A 14,805-nucleotide genomic window follows, 5' to 3' on the forward strand; every position below is an offset into this window, starting at 1 on the left:
AATATCGCTTAACATCTTCAACAAAGATGGTGCTTTACAGCTGAGCACGGCGTGTGACCGGAGCATCGCAAAGTTAAATAGGGGCGCAGCAGATTGTGAACAGAAACATTGCCTTATATGGCGATGGACCGAGAATCAGTGACACCACATCCATAACTACGGCTCTTTAACGAATATTGGGAGTTATCAGGTGCCAATTCGTTGCCACTTAACAATGGCCAAAGAGTACCGGTGGATTTATGACTACTGTCCTTACTGGAAGCCCGAGAAAATTTTATTCATTCTGTTTACTAGTTTCGTTTTCCTGCTGTTTAAATCAGTTATATTTTGTCATCGCCATATTTCGACATCATCCCCTTCTTCGTACCTAGAACAACGTTACATACGTTACCTGCCATTACTTCCAGAATTACATTACTTGTTGTTAACAGTTCTGTTTCATGTTGTGAACCATTCAGATGGTTCAGTTAATTCTGAAATAGTACAAATTTTCTCTCTGTCGATAGGTTTCCATCTTTAGTGACGAAATACGACATACCTTCTACATTATTTTCTATTTTATTTTTGTCCTTTCTCTTCCGACGAGCGATGAGGCATACCGTTGTAAACACGGGATTTCCATTTAGGAAGATGGAGGTTCAAATTCCCGGACAGCCGCAGTATCCAACACATTCAAATGCAAACACGTTGGATACGATGAGTTAATGTTCCGCCCACAGTTTATAACATTTTAAGTGGAATTAGTGAGCGAATATAGAAATGAATGTAGAATATAGAACTGTGGTGTTACACTTCAATTGCCCACCGCTTCTTCTAACAAATCGAGCACAATGAAGTTGGTACCGTATTTGAAGGTTATGGAATGGAGTTTAGTCTCAGAGACATTTGTTTAGATCCTGCCTACGGATGTAAATCAAGAAGTCACTCTGAACATAGATAAATCGAAGCTAATCGTGGGGATGTAAGTGAACAGGGTGGGCAGTACCATATCATTATAACTGGAAGATCCTAAATTCGACTCCTTAATTGCGATTTATTCTGCATTCTACGTTTACAGAACATCAGGAAAAGAATATTAAGCACTGAAATTGCGAGAAAAGAATGCACTAATGTTCAATATCATGTTCACATGTTATAAACATCAATTAAAATAAAAGTTACACAAGTGAAATCTGTGATGGGCCTATAAGATTGAGATGTAAGAGTAAGAGACGCTAGCAATGAAAAGCAACAGTTCAACATGCTGGGAGAGCTACCTATCATGTAGGTCGTAGCATCTGGCCGTGTTGCAACGATGGCGAGTGCAAGTTGTCTAAAACGTCCTCTGTGATGGACAGGAAATCAAAGTGTTCACTGCTCAGGACATCGAGAATGCTGAGGATGTACACGATATGCAATGTCTATCTTGTTCAGAAGTACTACGTTTAGTTCCGTCGGACATATACCCATGTCCGGAGAAACAGAAAATGCGGCAGTTACAGCCGTTATGAAACACATGAAATGTGTTCTCCGTTGGGAATTTGGACAACTATCAGCTACATAATGGAAAGACGATAATGAAAATATGTGCCGGACCGGAACTCGAACGTGAATTTTCTGGGTATCGCAAACGGCCGCCTTACCTTTTCTTTTTTTTTATCTTTTTTTTTGCCGTTGTATTTGTTCGTAGCGGATGTCATATGGCATCCGTTGAAATTCGCCGTTGACCCATTCACTCATTTTTCTTATTACAAAGACCAGCCGGCTCTCTGACCGAAAAAGCTGAGCCACCGTGCCGGATACCATTTGGTTATTCGAGCTCGACTGACTGTCACACGAAAGATTCCATATATTGTCAACCACGTGTGGACTACCTGCGGTCGTAAATCGATTATGTACACTATTGGACATTAAAATTACTACACCACGAAGATGACGTGCTAAAGACGCGAAATTTAACCGACAGGGAGAAGATGCTGCGATATGCTAATGATTAGCTTTTCAAAGCATTCACACAAGGTTGGCACCGGTGGCGACACCTACAACGTGCTGACATGAGGAAAGTTTCCAACCGGTTTCTCATACACAAACAGTAGTTGACCGGCGTTGCCTGGAGAAACGTTGTTGTGATGCCTCGTGTAAGGAGGACAAATGCGTACCATCAAGTTTTCGACTTTGGTAAAGGTCGGATTGTAGCCTATCGCGATTGCGGTTTATCGTATCGCCACAATGCTGCTCGCGGTGGTCGAGATCCAATGACTGTTAGCAGAATATGGAATCGGTGGGTTCAGGAGGGTAATACGGATCGCCGTGCTGGATCCCAACCGCCTCGTATCACTAGCAGTCGAGATGACTGGCACCTTATCGGCATGGCTGTAACGGATCGTGCAGCCACGTCTCTATCCCTGAGTCAACAGATGGGGACGTTTACAAGACAACAACCATCTGCACGAACAGTTCGACGACGTTTGCAGCAGCATGGACTATCAGCTCGGGGACCATGGCTGCGGTTACCCTTGACGCTGCATCACAGACAGGAGCGCCTGCGATAGTGTACTCAACGACGAACCTGGGTGCACGAATCGCAAAACGTCATTTTTTCGGATGAATCCAGGTTCTGTTTACAGCATCATGATGGTCGCATCCGTGTTTGGCGACATCGCGGTGAACGCACATTGGAAGCGTGTATTGGTCATCGCCATACTGGCGTATCACCCTTCGTGATGGTATGGGATGCCATTGGTTACACGTCTCGTTCACCTCTTGTTCGCATTGACGGCACTTTGAACAGTGGACGTGACATTTCAGACGTGTTGTGACACCTGGCTCTACCCTTCATTCGATCCCTGCGAAACCCTACATTTACAGGATAATGCACGACTGCATGTTGCTGGTCCCGTACAGGCCTTTCTGGATACAGAAAATGTTCGACTGCTGCCCTGGCCAGCACATTTTCCAGATCTCTCTCCATGGTGGCCGAGCAACTGGTTCGTCGGAATACTGCAGTCACTACTCTTGATCAACTGTGGTACGGTGTTGAAGCTGCATGGGCAGCTGCACGTGTACACGCCAACCAAGCTCTGTTCGACTGAATGCCCAGGCGCATCAAGCCGTTATTACGGCTAGGGGTGGTAGTTCTGGGTACTGATTTCTCAGGATCTATGCACCCAAACTGCGTAAAAATGTAATCACATGTCAGTGCTAGTATAATATATTTGTCCAATGAATACCAGTTTATCATCTGCATTTCTTCTTGGTGTAGCAATTTTAATGGCCAGTAGTGTATAATCCCGTAAAGGGGATACATTTTAATTGAAAGTCGCTTGCCCGGTCTTAGCGTATAAATGTTATATTCCTGTGTCTATGTTATTAAAAAGTTCAGTTCAGAGTTTCTTCAGATATGCATGCATGTGAAGGAACAGACACTGCAGCAGCGACTACAGCCGTTATGAAACACATGTCATGTATTCGGAGTTGCGAATACGGACAACCATTAGCTGTGTAATGTAAAGGTAACAATGAAGGTATGTACCAGATCCGAAATCGAACCCAGATTTCCCGCTTGTCGCGGACTGTCGCCTTACCAATGGACTATCTGACCCCGACACACGAACACACCCAAACTCCCACATCTCGTCAACCGTGTGTCTACAATTTGCTCTCTTGCAGTCATTATATGCGAGGGACATTTGGAAAGGAATGTCTGATCGGTCGTGAAATGGAAACCAGTGTGAAAATCAAAAACGTTTTATTTGGAAAAGTTAGCGACAGCTGCCAGCTACTTCACTAGTCTGTCGCCACTCCAGCTTAAGACATCTGTCGCAGTGTTTTTCGAACTTTCCAATACTCTCCTCATAGAAGGCAGCCGCCTGTAGTTTCACGACATCTCTGTGCTGGTCTACAGTTCGTTGTCTGTGCCAGAATGTTATTTTCAGAGCCAGCTCTTCATGTGAGCGTGGATGATACTCATTAGGAGACAGTTATGGGCTGTATTGTGGATTATCAAACACTTCCGATCAAAAACGCTGCAAGAACGTCTTTGTTGTCGATGCAGAGTACGGCCGAGAATTGTCTTGAAGAAGGAAACGGTTGACTGTTATGTTATGTGGACTGCAAGACATCAAGCTGAATCTCTCACCACGCCCTCATACTTTTCGGGAGACACTATTTTCTGCGCATCTTTTCATGCTCACAGTGCGCTCAGAACAGAGCATAGCGAGGTGACGAGGTCGACGGGTGTACTAGAGACACTACCCGACACACCTGTGGAAAGATTCATCGGATTTTGCTGTGATCTCCATTTCGCGCCAGATCGGAGTTCATTGAACAGCGCTCGCATATACCCGTACATTCTTGACTGGTTTCTGCGTGTAAACAGAATATTGCAGCGTCTGTGTTGTTCAGAATTAGAATGCAAAGTTGTTTCAGACATGCGTGCATGTCCAAATGAACAGGCACTGCGGCAATTACGACCATTACGTAATGCATTAAATGTATATGCAGTTGCGAATATGGACAACGATCAGCTGTACGGTGGAAGACGACGACAATGAAAATTTGTGCCGGACCGGGACTCGGACAAGGATTTCCCCCTAACCGTGAGGCTATCCGATCATGACTCATAGTCAGATACAAACTTTCAAATGTCGTCAGCCTATGTCTGCAATCTGCACTCGTACATCCATTATGTGCGGTCTTGTAGCGGGGAGACATTTCATCTGTAAGTAGGTTGCCTGATTTTGGAAGATAAATACAATTCTGTAGTACCTGCATTGTTCAGAAAGACAACACATGCATAGGAATGTCCATGAGTCGTACTCGGATAGTGTAATGGTAACGCTATCGCTCGTGATAAGTGGGAAATCCGAGTTCGATACCCTGGCACAAATTTTCGTTCGTCTTCCATTATACAGCTGATGGTTGTCCATATTCGCAAATTCGAATACGTTTTACGTATAGTGAATGTGACTGAGCCTGCTGCGACCCATTTAAAAATTCAGTCCCAGCAAGAAAACGCCAAACAGTTGGGTTAGGCAATGCTGTCGTAAACGCCTATGTCCGTTTAACCAGCGAGTTCGAAGGAAACTCTTTAGACCTGTTAGGATTCCATTACGTGGCCCACCTTGCTGACCACAGTTACAACTTCAAAGGTGTTGGCTTAAAATAAACCAGGCTCTACAATCCAGAACAAACAAAATAATTTTAAGGAATCACTCTCGTCTCGAGGACACACAGAAGATCTGAAGGTAGAGCTTTCTCACTTGCAGATTAACTGTCTAAAAAAATAAATTCAGTATCGCAGAACGACTGCTTTGCGTTCAAATATGCAACTACAACCTGGAAACTGAATCCCAACATCGAATGTGTGAAGCTGAAGCTGTACTTAATCGACTGACGATCGGAATAATACTGAAACCGCCTTCAAATGGTAGCCGGCGTCCTGCAACGTTCCTATTGGAACAACAATCCAGGAGTTCAGAAGCATCTATTCACATAAATAAAAATGTAAATTTTCGTCTGTTCAGAATCGTGTGTCTGCTGTTCCTTTGAAATATGACTTTTTTTGACAACGTTACCCTATCACTAATTTTAAAAATACATACATATTACGTGTATTTAAAAAGTAGGTATATAAAAAACACACGCTAATCCCAAAGCAACGTTCTATCAAAATGTCAAAGAATTCGGAAAAATATTTCGGAGATCTGAGATTAGGAACATTTACTGTTTCCATATACAGTAAGTGCAAGCGTAGAGGTTCGTTCCTTCAAAATATCATAGCTGCGGAAATTATTCACGGATTGCTTTGATATTTTGACACAACGTTGTATTCAAATACTCAGGTGTTTTAATATAACTACTGGAGCGTCGTGCGTGATACGTATGTTACAGAGGGTGAAACGTTATAAAATGTAAATTTTGGTTTGTTCAAAATCGTTAATCTCCGAAAGTTCTTGACCGTTAATTTACAGTAGTGAAACACTGTTAGCAAACAGGGAAGCTGTATTTATGGGTTACTAGTTAATATTTAGAATACTACTACGGAATGCGAATTTGCAGTGACAATAAACAAGGCTCGTGGTCAGAGACAGAGGGGCTGGGGGTGTGAGGAGATGGACGGAGGCCTGGGAGAAAATGGACATAGAAAACGGAAAATAGGAGATGAATACAGGGACGGGGGTGGAGGAGAAAGTAGAGAGGAGGGAGGAGGTGACGGACTGATAAAAGGGGAGAGGGATGGCGCAGGAGATGAGAGTGAGAGAGAGAGGGAGAGAGAGAGAGAGAGAGAGAGAGAGAGAGAGAGACGTTGGTGTGTGGGATAAATAGAGGAATAGGAGATGGTGGGGAGAGAGAGGAAGAAGGAAGAGGAAATGGAAAATAAAAGAGGGAGACAGGCATAAAATGCCTCTAAGCACTATGGGACTTAATATCTGAGGTCATCAGTCCCCTAGACTTAGAACTACTTGAATCTAACTAACCTAAGGATATCACACACATCCATGCCCGAGGCAGGATTCGAACCTGCGACCGTAGCAGCAGGGCGGTTCCGGACTGAAGCGCCTAGAACCACTCGGTCACAGCACCCGGTGGGAGAGAGGAGCTAAATAGGTATATCCAAGTCTCCAAGTGCTTTCTCTTCTATTCTTTTTCCATTTAAGCAGACCGATTAACAGCAAAGTTTGGCTGAGTACAGCTGGTAAAGAATAAAATTAATCTACAGAATTCCGCTGTCAGTCTGTCAGGACACAGACGCTCTGTCTAGAAGTGTTGAAAACCGTCCGTAGTATTTCAGTTTGACATCCTGAAATTGGTGCGCCTAGAGCTTGTACTCACAGGCGCGCTTTGGGCAGGCTCTCGATGGAGGCGAACCTCTGCAGCGCCATCTGGGAAACACCGAGCGGCAACCAGCCGAAGAAGCCGCCCACGAGGAAGCCGAACCAGCTGTGGCGGGCCGTCAGGTCGAACCCGAGGCTGCAACACACGGCAGGAACCACTTATTTACACGTCCAAGCAGTAAGATTAGTAATACACTTTTGACCTGTGAAGTTCTGTTGGCTGTGTGATCAGATCATACTAAATAAAATAACAGGGAAAGCTTTTATTACTGTTCGAGGCAGCATATACCTAGGTATGCAACATGTGGCTTCCATCTACTCCCGTCCCTGATGATGCCCTCTCTCCCTCCATTGATCCCTCCTATCAACTCTGAACCTCACCCCCCCCCCCCTCCTTTCCTCCGTCCTTTTCCTGGGCACCCTCTCCCCCATCACTTTCATTCTATTTTTTCCCCACCTACCCTCTCTCTGCCCCCCTTCTCTCCCCCGAGTCCATTTGCATTTCCCTCCTGTTCCCATTCCCTCTCGCGTCTGCCCTGCCCCCCCCCCCCCCTTATGAGTCCTCTCCCTCCTTTGGTTCCCCTCTTTTCGTATTTCCTCTCCTTCCTCCTTGTTCCCCCCCCCCCACCCCCATCTGTCCAGGTCCCACTGCCCTTGGCTATGGTGTGTCATCTTTGTGCCGACACTTTAGTGCAGTGTCTACAGTGAGTGTTCAGTGTTGTGTGTCTTTCCCGAAGTGTTGCAAACGGACATCATACTGTCGCTGGGTGTGATATTTATATCTCTTGCGAACAGAAACCAGACTGTTGCCATGTTTTTTAATTGTCTGTCTACTGTGTAACCTGTCTGCTTCCTGTGTATTTTATTAGCTTTGCCAACCCTTTGCTTTATGTTTTAACTTTCCACAATTTTCCACCGTTTTACAATTTAAGTCACCGTTTTATCGCCAGCTTTTATTATTTCTTATCTTCTTCTTACGTTTTAAAAAGTATGTAGGCTGCAGAACAGCGTAATAAGCTGCTGCCAGCCCACCCCCTTCGGGGGGAATCGAAATTCAATAAAGGAAAAAAAAAAACAAAAAAAAACATGATACTGTTATATACTATTGACAGTCACGCACGTCCACAGTCGCCGGTTTAAAGTCGCGTGGGGACCATAGTATCAATGAATGAGGGCCCCTTTCATTTTAGTTTAAGAATTTTACGTCTGTTCTTACGGTCCCGTACTTTAATCGCTGAAAATGCTGCGCTCATAAAATCACTTTGTTGTCCGTCTGTTTGTGGGTCTGTGTATCTGCCTGACTGTTGAAAACCTTCTTTCTCAGGAGCTTGTAAACGTATCAAGTTGAAACTTAGTAACAAAGTCACATCCACGGGCCTCTGGAGGTGTAAGGAACTTAAGCTTGTAAATCAATGCAGTCTGAACATACGGCCATTTATGTCGCATATTTTGATACTCGCAAACTCACTTATTAAAATCTGAAGGGTAGTTTCCGTTCTCCAGGAATCTTGAAATTTACCAAGAAGCAAGGTTTTACAGTTCAAGTCAAGGAAAAAAGTCGAAGATATATTTATTTGTAAGTATATCAGACACAAAAACTATTCCATTTGTCATTTGTTATCCGAGTCCAAACTTAACATCAAAAAGTTCTCGAAAGTCTTGGAATTTCATTAACCGATATCTTGCCAGTATCAGTGTCAATAACAAGCAAAATTCGTCGAGATTCTTGATTCCGGGGCTATATCAACTGTCTGTATACATAAATGTGTTCGTACTGAACCTTCAGATAGCGAGAGCTATTTTTTTATTTTATTTTACTTTGTGTTACTCGTAGACGAATGGATCAAGACCGCCACGAATTCCTCTCCTCTACTTCCATGTTCGTCTGAGTAGCACTTGTACCAATCGTACGCCGTAATTATTTGTTGGCAGTATTACGTTCTCTGTCCTCCCCTACATTTTCTATCTGCTACAGCTCCCTCTTGTGCTACGGAAGTTATTCACTGCCGCCCTAACATATGTCCTCTCATCTTGCTTCTTCTTCTTCTCATAGTTTACCAAATCATTCTTTCTTCGCCTAGTGTGCGAGAGAAGCTTCCCATTCGTTATCTTACTAGTCGTCCTAAGTTTCATCACTCTTCTGCAGCATCACATCTCAAACACTTGGTTCACTTCCTTCATATTCTGTTTGCGACATCGGCACATAAACCTGAACTACTAATGTTGACATTGGTTTGCTGTCGAATCTTTTGAGCCCCCCTCTTGCAACATCCGTAACGTACCACATCCTACCTACTCCTTGAAGTGTAAAGCGAAACCTCCTCCAGTCACCCCTGAGATCGGCGTCCCTGTCCGTCCTGTTGATGACCCCATCCACCCCAGCAACTCGTTCTGCCCTCCCCCTGCTGAAGAGGACATCATCCGTTTCATCACCATTGTGCTCCAAAACAATCACCCCTTCAAGCACTACCATACCCTTTCCCAAATGGCCCTCACTGCCTGTTCCATCTTCCATCATATCACCTATGCTACCTACTCCCACAACCAGGCCCACTTCACCTTCACCGCCCTCACCACCCTCGTCTGACTCTCCTCTCCCATGGTACAACAACACTATAGTATTCTGTACCGCAATATTCGCTCCCTGCCACCAACAAACTCCTCTTCCTCCACACCCTCCATCAGCACAGCGTGGATGCCTTCATCCTAAATGAAACCTTCATCACATTTCCATCTCCACAGCTCCTTACACCCTTCATCGCACTGACAACCTGTACGCTCTGGTGCGTGGCAGAGTTGCTATAAGCCACCTCAAGCACCTTCCTGTTCGGCCCCAACCTCTCCCTAACAATCCTGCCAAGCATCTCACCCTCAGCCTCTTCTTCCCCACCCTTACCATCACCTGTGCCACAATTTATGTCCGCCCTCGCACCCCCATCTTTCCTGGCCCACATTGACTGCACTTTCTCCACCTACATGATTGCCACCAACCTCAATATCCACAGTCGTGCTCCTGCCGATCTCCAGCGGTGGAATCGGTTTATCACCACCCTTCAGGGAGACCTAGCTCCCCTCCCTCAACACACCCAACCCAAATCCAACAGCAAACCCGATGTGATTCTTGCCTCTCCCAACCTCCTTGGGTGCATCACCGCAGATGTCCTTGACCTCATTGACAGTGCCCATGCTCCTATTCTCCTCCATATCTCTAATGGTCGCCATTTCCACCCCGCTCCTCGCCCTGACATCCCTCCTAAACTGCCAACTGGGATGCCTTCTGGGACTCCATTCACTCCCAGATTGAAGGCCACGATCTTACCCTCCAGTCTCCTGATGACATCTCCCACACTGCTGACTTCCTGCACCAGAACTTGTCTGACGCCGTCGCTGTCGCCGTCGCCAGCCATATCTGCACCAAAGCCACCCACCCTCACCATCCACACCTGCCTCCACAAGCCGTCCTTCTCCTTCGAGAATCCTGCCGCCTCTACCGTACTTTTCTCTGCACTCGTGACTAGGACACACTTACGCGCCACTGGCAATTACAATGACACATCAGGAACCTGCTTAATGTGAAGAAACGCTGCGCATGGCGCCAGACATGTATGCAACTCAACATGACGCTCCCAATAAACTCTCCCAAGTACAGGTCTGCTTTCCATCGCCTTACTGGGAACTACCCCACACCCCAGTATCCTCTCCTCCTTGATGACCATCACTTTCCTGACAACCTCAGTAAGGCCAACCACTTTGACTCTCACCTATCCAAAGTTTTTTCCATCCCAGATGAACCCCAATTTGATTATTCCCTCGTCCTTGACCTCATCAACCGTCCCCTTGCTCCTAGCTTCCAGTACTTGGGCCACACACCAGAATCTGAACTTAACACTCCCATCACTGCATAGGACATCAGCCTCACACTCCGCACTAAACGCAACACTGCTCCCAGCCACGACTGTGTTACCTACCACCACCTCAAACACTGCCCTCCCTCCTTCCTTGAAGTCCTTGCCACCCTCTACAACGTCATCCTTGCCACCAGCTTCTACCCTGAACTCTGGAAAACCTCCCATATTCTGATGTTCTCCAAACCCAATAAGCCTCCATCTGATGCCTCTTCCTATCATCCTATATGTCTCACCTCAGTGTTCAGCAAGCTCTTGGACTCCATCATTACCCAGCACAACCATCACCACCTCCACCGAAACCACCTCCTCCCCAATACCTTCCTTCTCTGCTGATGACCAACTGCTATGCCTCACTCATCTCTTCTCTCTCCAGCTGAACTCCCTTTGCTCCACCATTTTTGTCTCCCTCGACTTCTAAAAGTCTGGCATCAGGGTCTCCTGTTTAAACTCCAAACTTACACCCTTCCTGTCAACTACATCCGTCTTATGGCGCCCTCTCTCTCCCGCCGCCCCTCCTACATAACCATCCGTAATGCTGATTCCTACATCTTCTACCCCTCTGCAGGTGTGCCTGAGGTCTGTGTCCTCTCCCCTCTTCTCTACCTCCTGTACAATGGCCCCTCCGGTACACCTACTGCAGAACACTGATGACACCGCATTCCTTGCCCTTGCTCCTACCCTCCAACCGTCCCAACGCCTTCTCCAGAATCACCTTAAACTTTTTGCCACATGGTGTATCCAGTGGCTCCTGAAAATCCATCCTTCCAAGACCCAGGCAATCATTGTAGGTTGTACCACTCGTTCCTTCTGGCTCCTGGATTTCTCACTTACCATCTGCACCCATCCTGTCCACCTCTGCCCCACCCTCACCTACTTTCGCCTCACCATTGACCGTCACTTCACTTGGATCCCTCTTCTCTGCTCCATCCAATCCAAAGCCTACAACTGCCTCCGACTCCTCAAACTCGTCTCTGGCTGGATATAGGGGCTGCACCCCTGTACCATCCTCCACACCTACAAATCCGTAGTCTGTCCCATCCTCTGTTGTGCCAGTCCCACCTGGATATCCACCCCCCCCCCTGCCAGTCCCTCCAGATCCTCAAGCACCATGCACTCCACCTTGCCTTCCATATGTGCCTCCTGTCCCCCATGCGGATCCTCTATGACCTCATTCCTTTCTGCTATCTGCTCCTATTCCTCGAACATACCCACATACTCTACACCTCCCACCACTTTGATCCCCCTCATCCCCTGGTTGCTACGCTCCTCTTCAAACCCCATCCTCTACCACACCTTCACTGTTGTGTCCCCCCTACCCTCCATCTCTACACCCTTCATCTCCTTTCCCAAGGTGGCATCCGTCGACTCCCCATCCCGGATGATGCCCTCTCTCCCTCCATTTATCCCTCCCATCAACTCTGATCGTCACCCTCCCTCCTTTCCTTTGTCCTTTTCTCAGATCCCTCTTCGCCTCCCCCATCCCCTCCTCCATCCTGTATTTTCCCCACCCACCCTCTCTCTGCTTCTCTCCCCCAAGTCCTTTTGCGTTTTCATACCTCTGCCCTTCTCCATTCTCTCTCATGTCTACCCTGATCCCCCCTCCTTAATCCTTTCTCTTCATCCTACCCCCGCCTTTCGTTTTTCCTCTTCTCCCCCCTTTCTCTTTCCCCTCCTCTGTCCAGGTCCCACCTTCCATCTGCCCTTGCCTGTGGAGTGTCATCTTCGTGCCAACCTTTTAGTGCAGTGTCCCTAGTGATTGTTTAGTGTTGTGCGTCTGTTCCGAAGTGTTTCGAACGGACATCATGCTGTCGCAGGGTGTGATTTTTTTTACATCTCTTGCGATCAGCATCCAGACTGTCGCCGTGTTTTTTAATTGTCTTTCTACTTTTTTCCTGTCTGTTTCATGTGTATTTTAATATCATCACCCACCATTAGCTTTATGTTTTAAGTTTCCACAATTTCCCGCCGTTTTACATTTTACGTCACCGTTTTATCGCCTGTTTTTATTGTTTCTTATCTTATTATGTTAAAAAATTCCGTAGGCTGAAGAGCGGCATACTAATCAGCTGCCACCTGGGATTGAAATCCAATAAAGGAAAAAGGAATCTTTTGAGAGCAACCGTATCACTGAACTATTCGTATTATGTCACTATCCACCATACCTTCCTATTCTACTAGCGGCCTATTATTTTCTGCTGCTGTAAATATTCCCTTTATTCATCCAACCAATATCGTTCTTTTGTTTCCATTTCACTTCACTGAAGCCCACTATACCTAGATGAGCCTACGCATCTCGCTTTTCAGATATGCTATCTTCCATACCCCATTCATGCTCGTGATATTTCTCATTCCTACTCTTAGAATGTTACCCTTTGGATGTTTATTCCATCTTTTCTCTTTATCCACTCCTCCCTTGACTGTCCTCTCGCGAGGATACGAATGGGGGACTAATTCGGAAACTTTTGCAAATGGAGAGTTCATAACACTTTTTCAATTACAATCCACATATCTCGTGGATACACATTGTTATACATTACAGTGATTTCCGTTGCCGCTGCATCCTTATCCTTGATTCCTCCGTCTTTGAGGGGCAGCTCCTCACCCAAATGGCAGAAGGTTGCACAGAAACTCTCTCTGTCCTTCGGCCCTCATTGATAAGGGCGTTGGGAGAACGAGGATGACTTCTTATCCCGGAAGGTTCCGGCCGCTCTTGCTAATTAGGTTTGTTCAAAATTGAAGCAGCGTCTGGGTTCCACGACGGTTACCCAGAAAGTAATGCACCGCATTTTGTTCTCAGCCGAAAACAATGCTACGAATGCGAAACGTTACGTATCTATTATTTGAAGTCTCCTGAGTGGGCGCGCCAAGTTTCCTTCACCTCCAACAGATAGCGTAACTGTAGAAAAGTTTCAAAATAGCGTCTGTAGATGACGTACGTTACAAGCAACGTTCCGTCATTGTATTTCTCACTGCAGAGAAAGAAGCTGTGGGGAATAATAACAAACGCTTGTTCAAGATTCATGGAGCATCTGCTCTCGACAGGAGTACAGTTAGTCGATGGGCACGGAGGGTGAGGTCATCAGAAAGCAGTTCGGCAGACCTCCACGATTCGCAACAGTTGGGGAGACAATTTACGGCTGCTACACCTGACATGCTGCAGCGAGCACAGACAGACGCACTAGGCCCCGGCAGTTGGCGCTGCAACTGTCAATCAGCACAGGAAGTGTGGATGCCATTGTCCGCACTCTTGGATATTCAAAAGTGTGAGCAAGATGGGCATACACGCCATTGTTTCGCGCTAGAGGAAGGCCGCAGAACTGCATGGAGATTACGTGGAAGAATAGGGTGTGTAGATAAAACACCAATCTTTCGTGTGTGTAATTCTCATTATGTTCAATAAAGAATTATTGAAGAAAAAAATGGGGTGCTTTACTTTCGGCGCAACCTACGTAGAACAGGACCAAGGGCATTCTGGTTACAAGTCAGAGACGTTACATTTCCTCCAATCTGTTTATTCACTGGTTTTTCGTCAATGGTCCTGCGCGAGTTTTACTTGCCGTCTTTCAAGTTCCGTCGACGAGATCTTCGCTCAGTTTTTTAAATTATTATTTTGTAAATTTCAGAATATATTTAGTCCCCTGGCCGAACGCACTTAGCTGGTGCGGGAATCTCTGACTTAGCAGTCTCGACATTTGCCTGGAGAGACCAAAGTATTCACGAGATTCTGGTCACGACATTCGTACCGGGAATGGAACCTAGATCCTTCCGAATGCCAAGTTTGAACTTTGCTGTTAACCTTCAGGCTCGGTAGACCCCTAGACCACGGGTGTTTCCACGCAACATATGAATGTAACGCTTAAAAGTATTTCATTTTATTTGAAATGTTTTTCGTAATTGGTGGTGGACAGCTTTACGTGAAAGTGCGAATACGGCGAACATTTTTTATTAGATCTTCATTTACTCATGCTACTGAAATTTCGGTTCCTAAATATTATGTTCCAATTCCACTCTTAAGTATGATAAAAAAACAACTAACAAAAGTTCGCACATGGCCACGCCCCTTTGTTATTACGTATTTCCTC

General features: G+C 46.0%; 1 protein-coding gene across 1 annotated transcript in view; it reads right to left on the reverse strand.

Annotated features, from left to right (window-relative positions):
* The window catches only part of LOC126100669 (sodium-coupled monocarboxylate transporter 1-like), a 190,225-nt gene that overhangs the window by 94,533 nt on the left and 80,887 nt on the right, over positions 1-14,805 (reverse strand). The window contains exon 7 of the mRNA XM_049911289.1: positions 6,814-6,951. Within this exon, the coding sequence (XP_049767246.1) occupies positions 6,814-6,951 (138 nt within the window). The remainder of the gene's footprint in view (positions 1-6,813; positions 6,952-14,805) is intronic.

Source organism: Schistocerca cancellata, chromosome 9, assembly GCF_023864275.1.
Source record: "Schistocerca cancellata isolate TAMUIC-IGC-003103 chromosome 9, iqSchCanc2.1, whole genome shotgun sequence".
Taxonomy (NCBI): domain Eukaryota; kingdom Metazoa; phylum Arthropoda; class Insecta; order Orthoptera; family Acrididae; genus Schistocerca; species Schistocerca cancellata.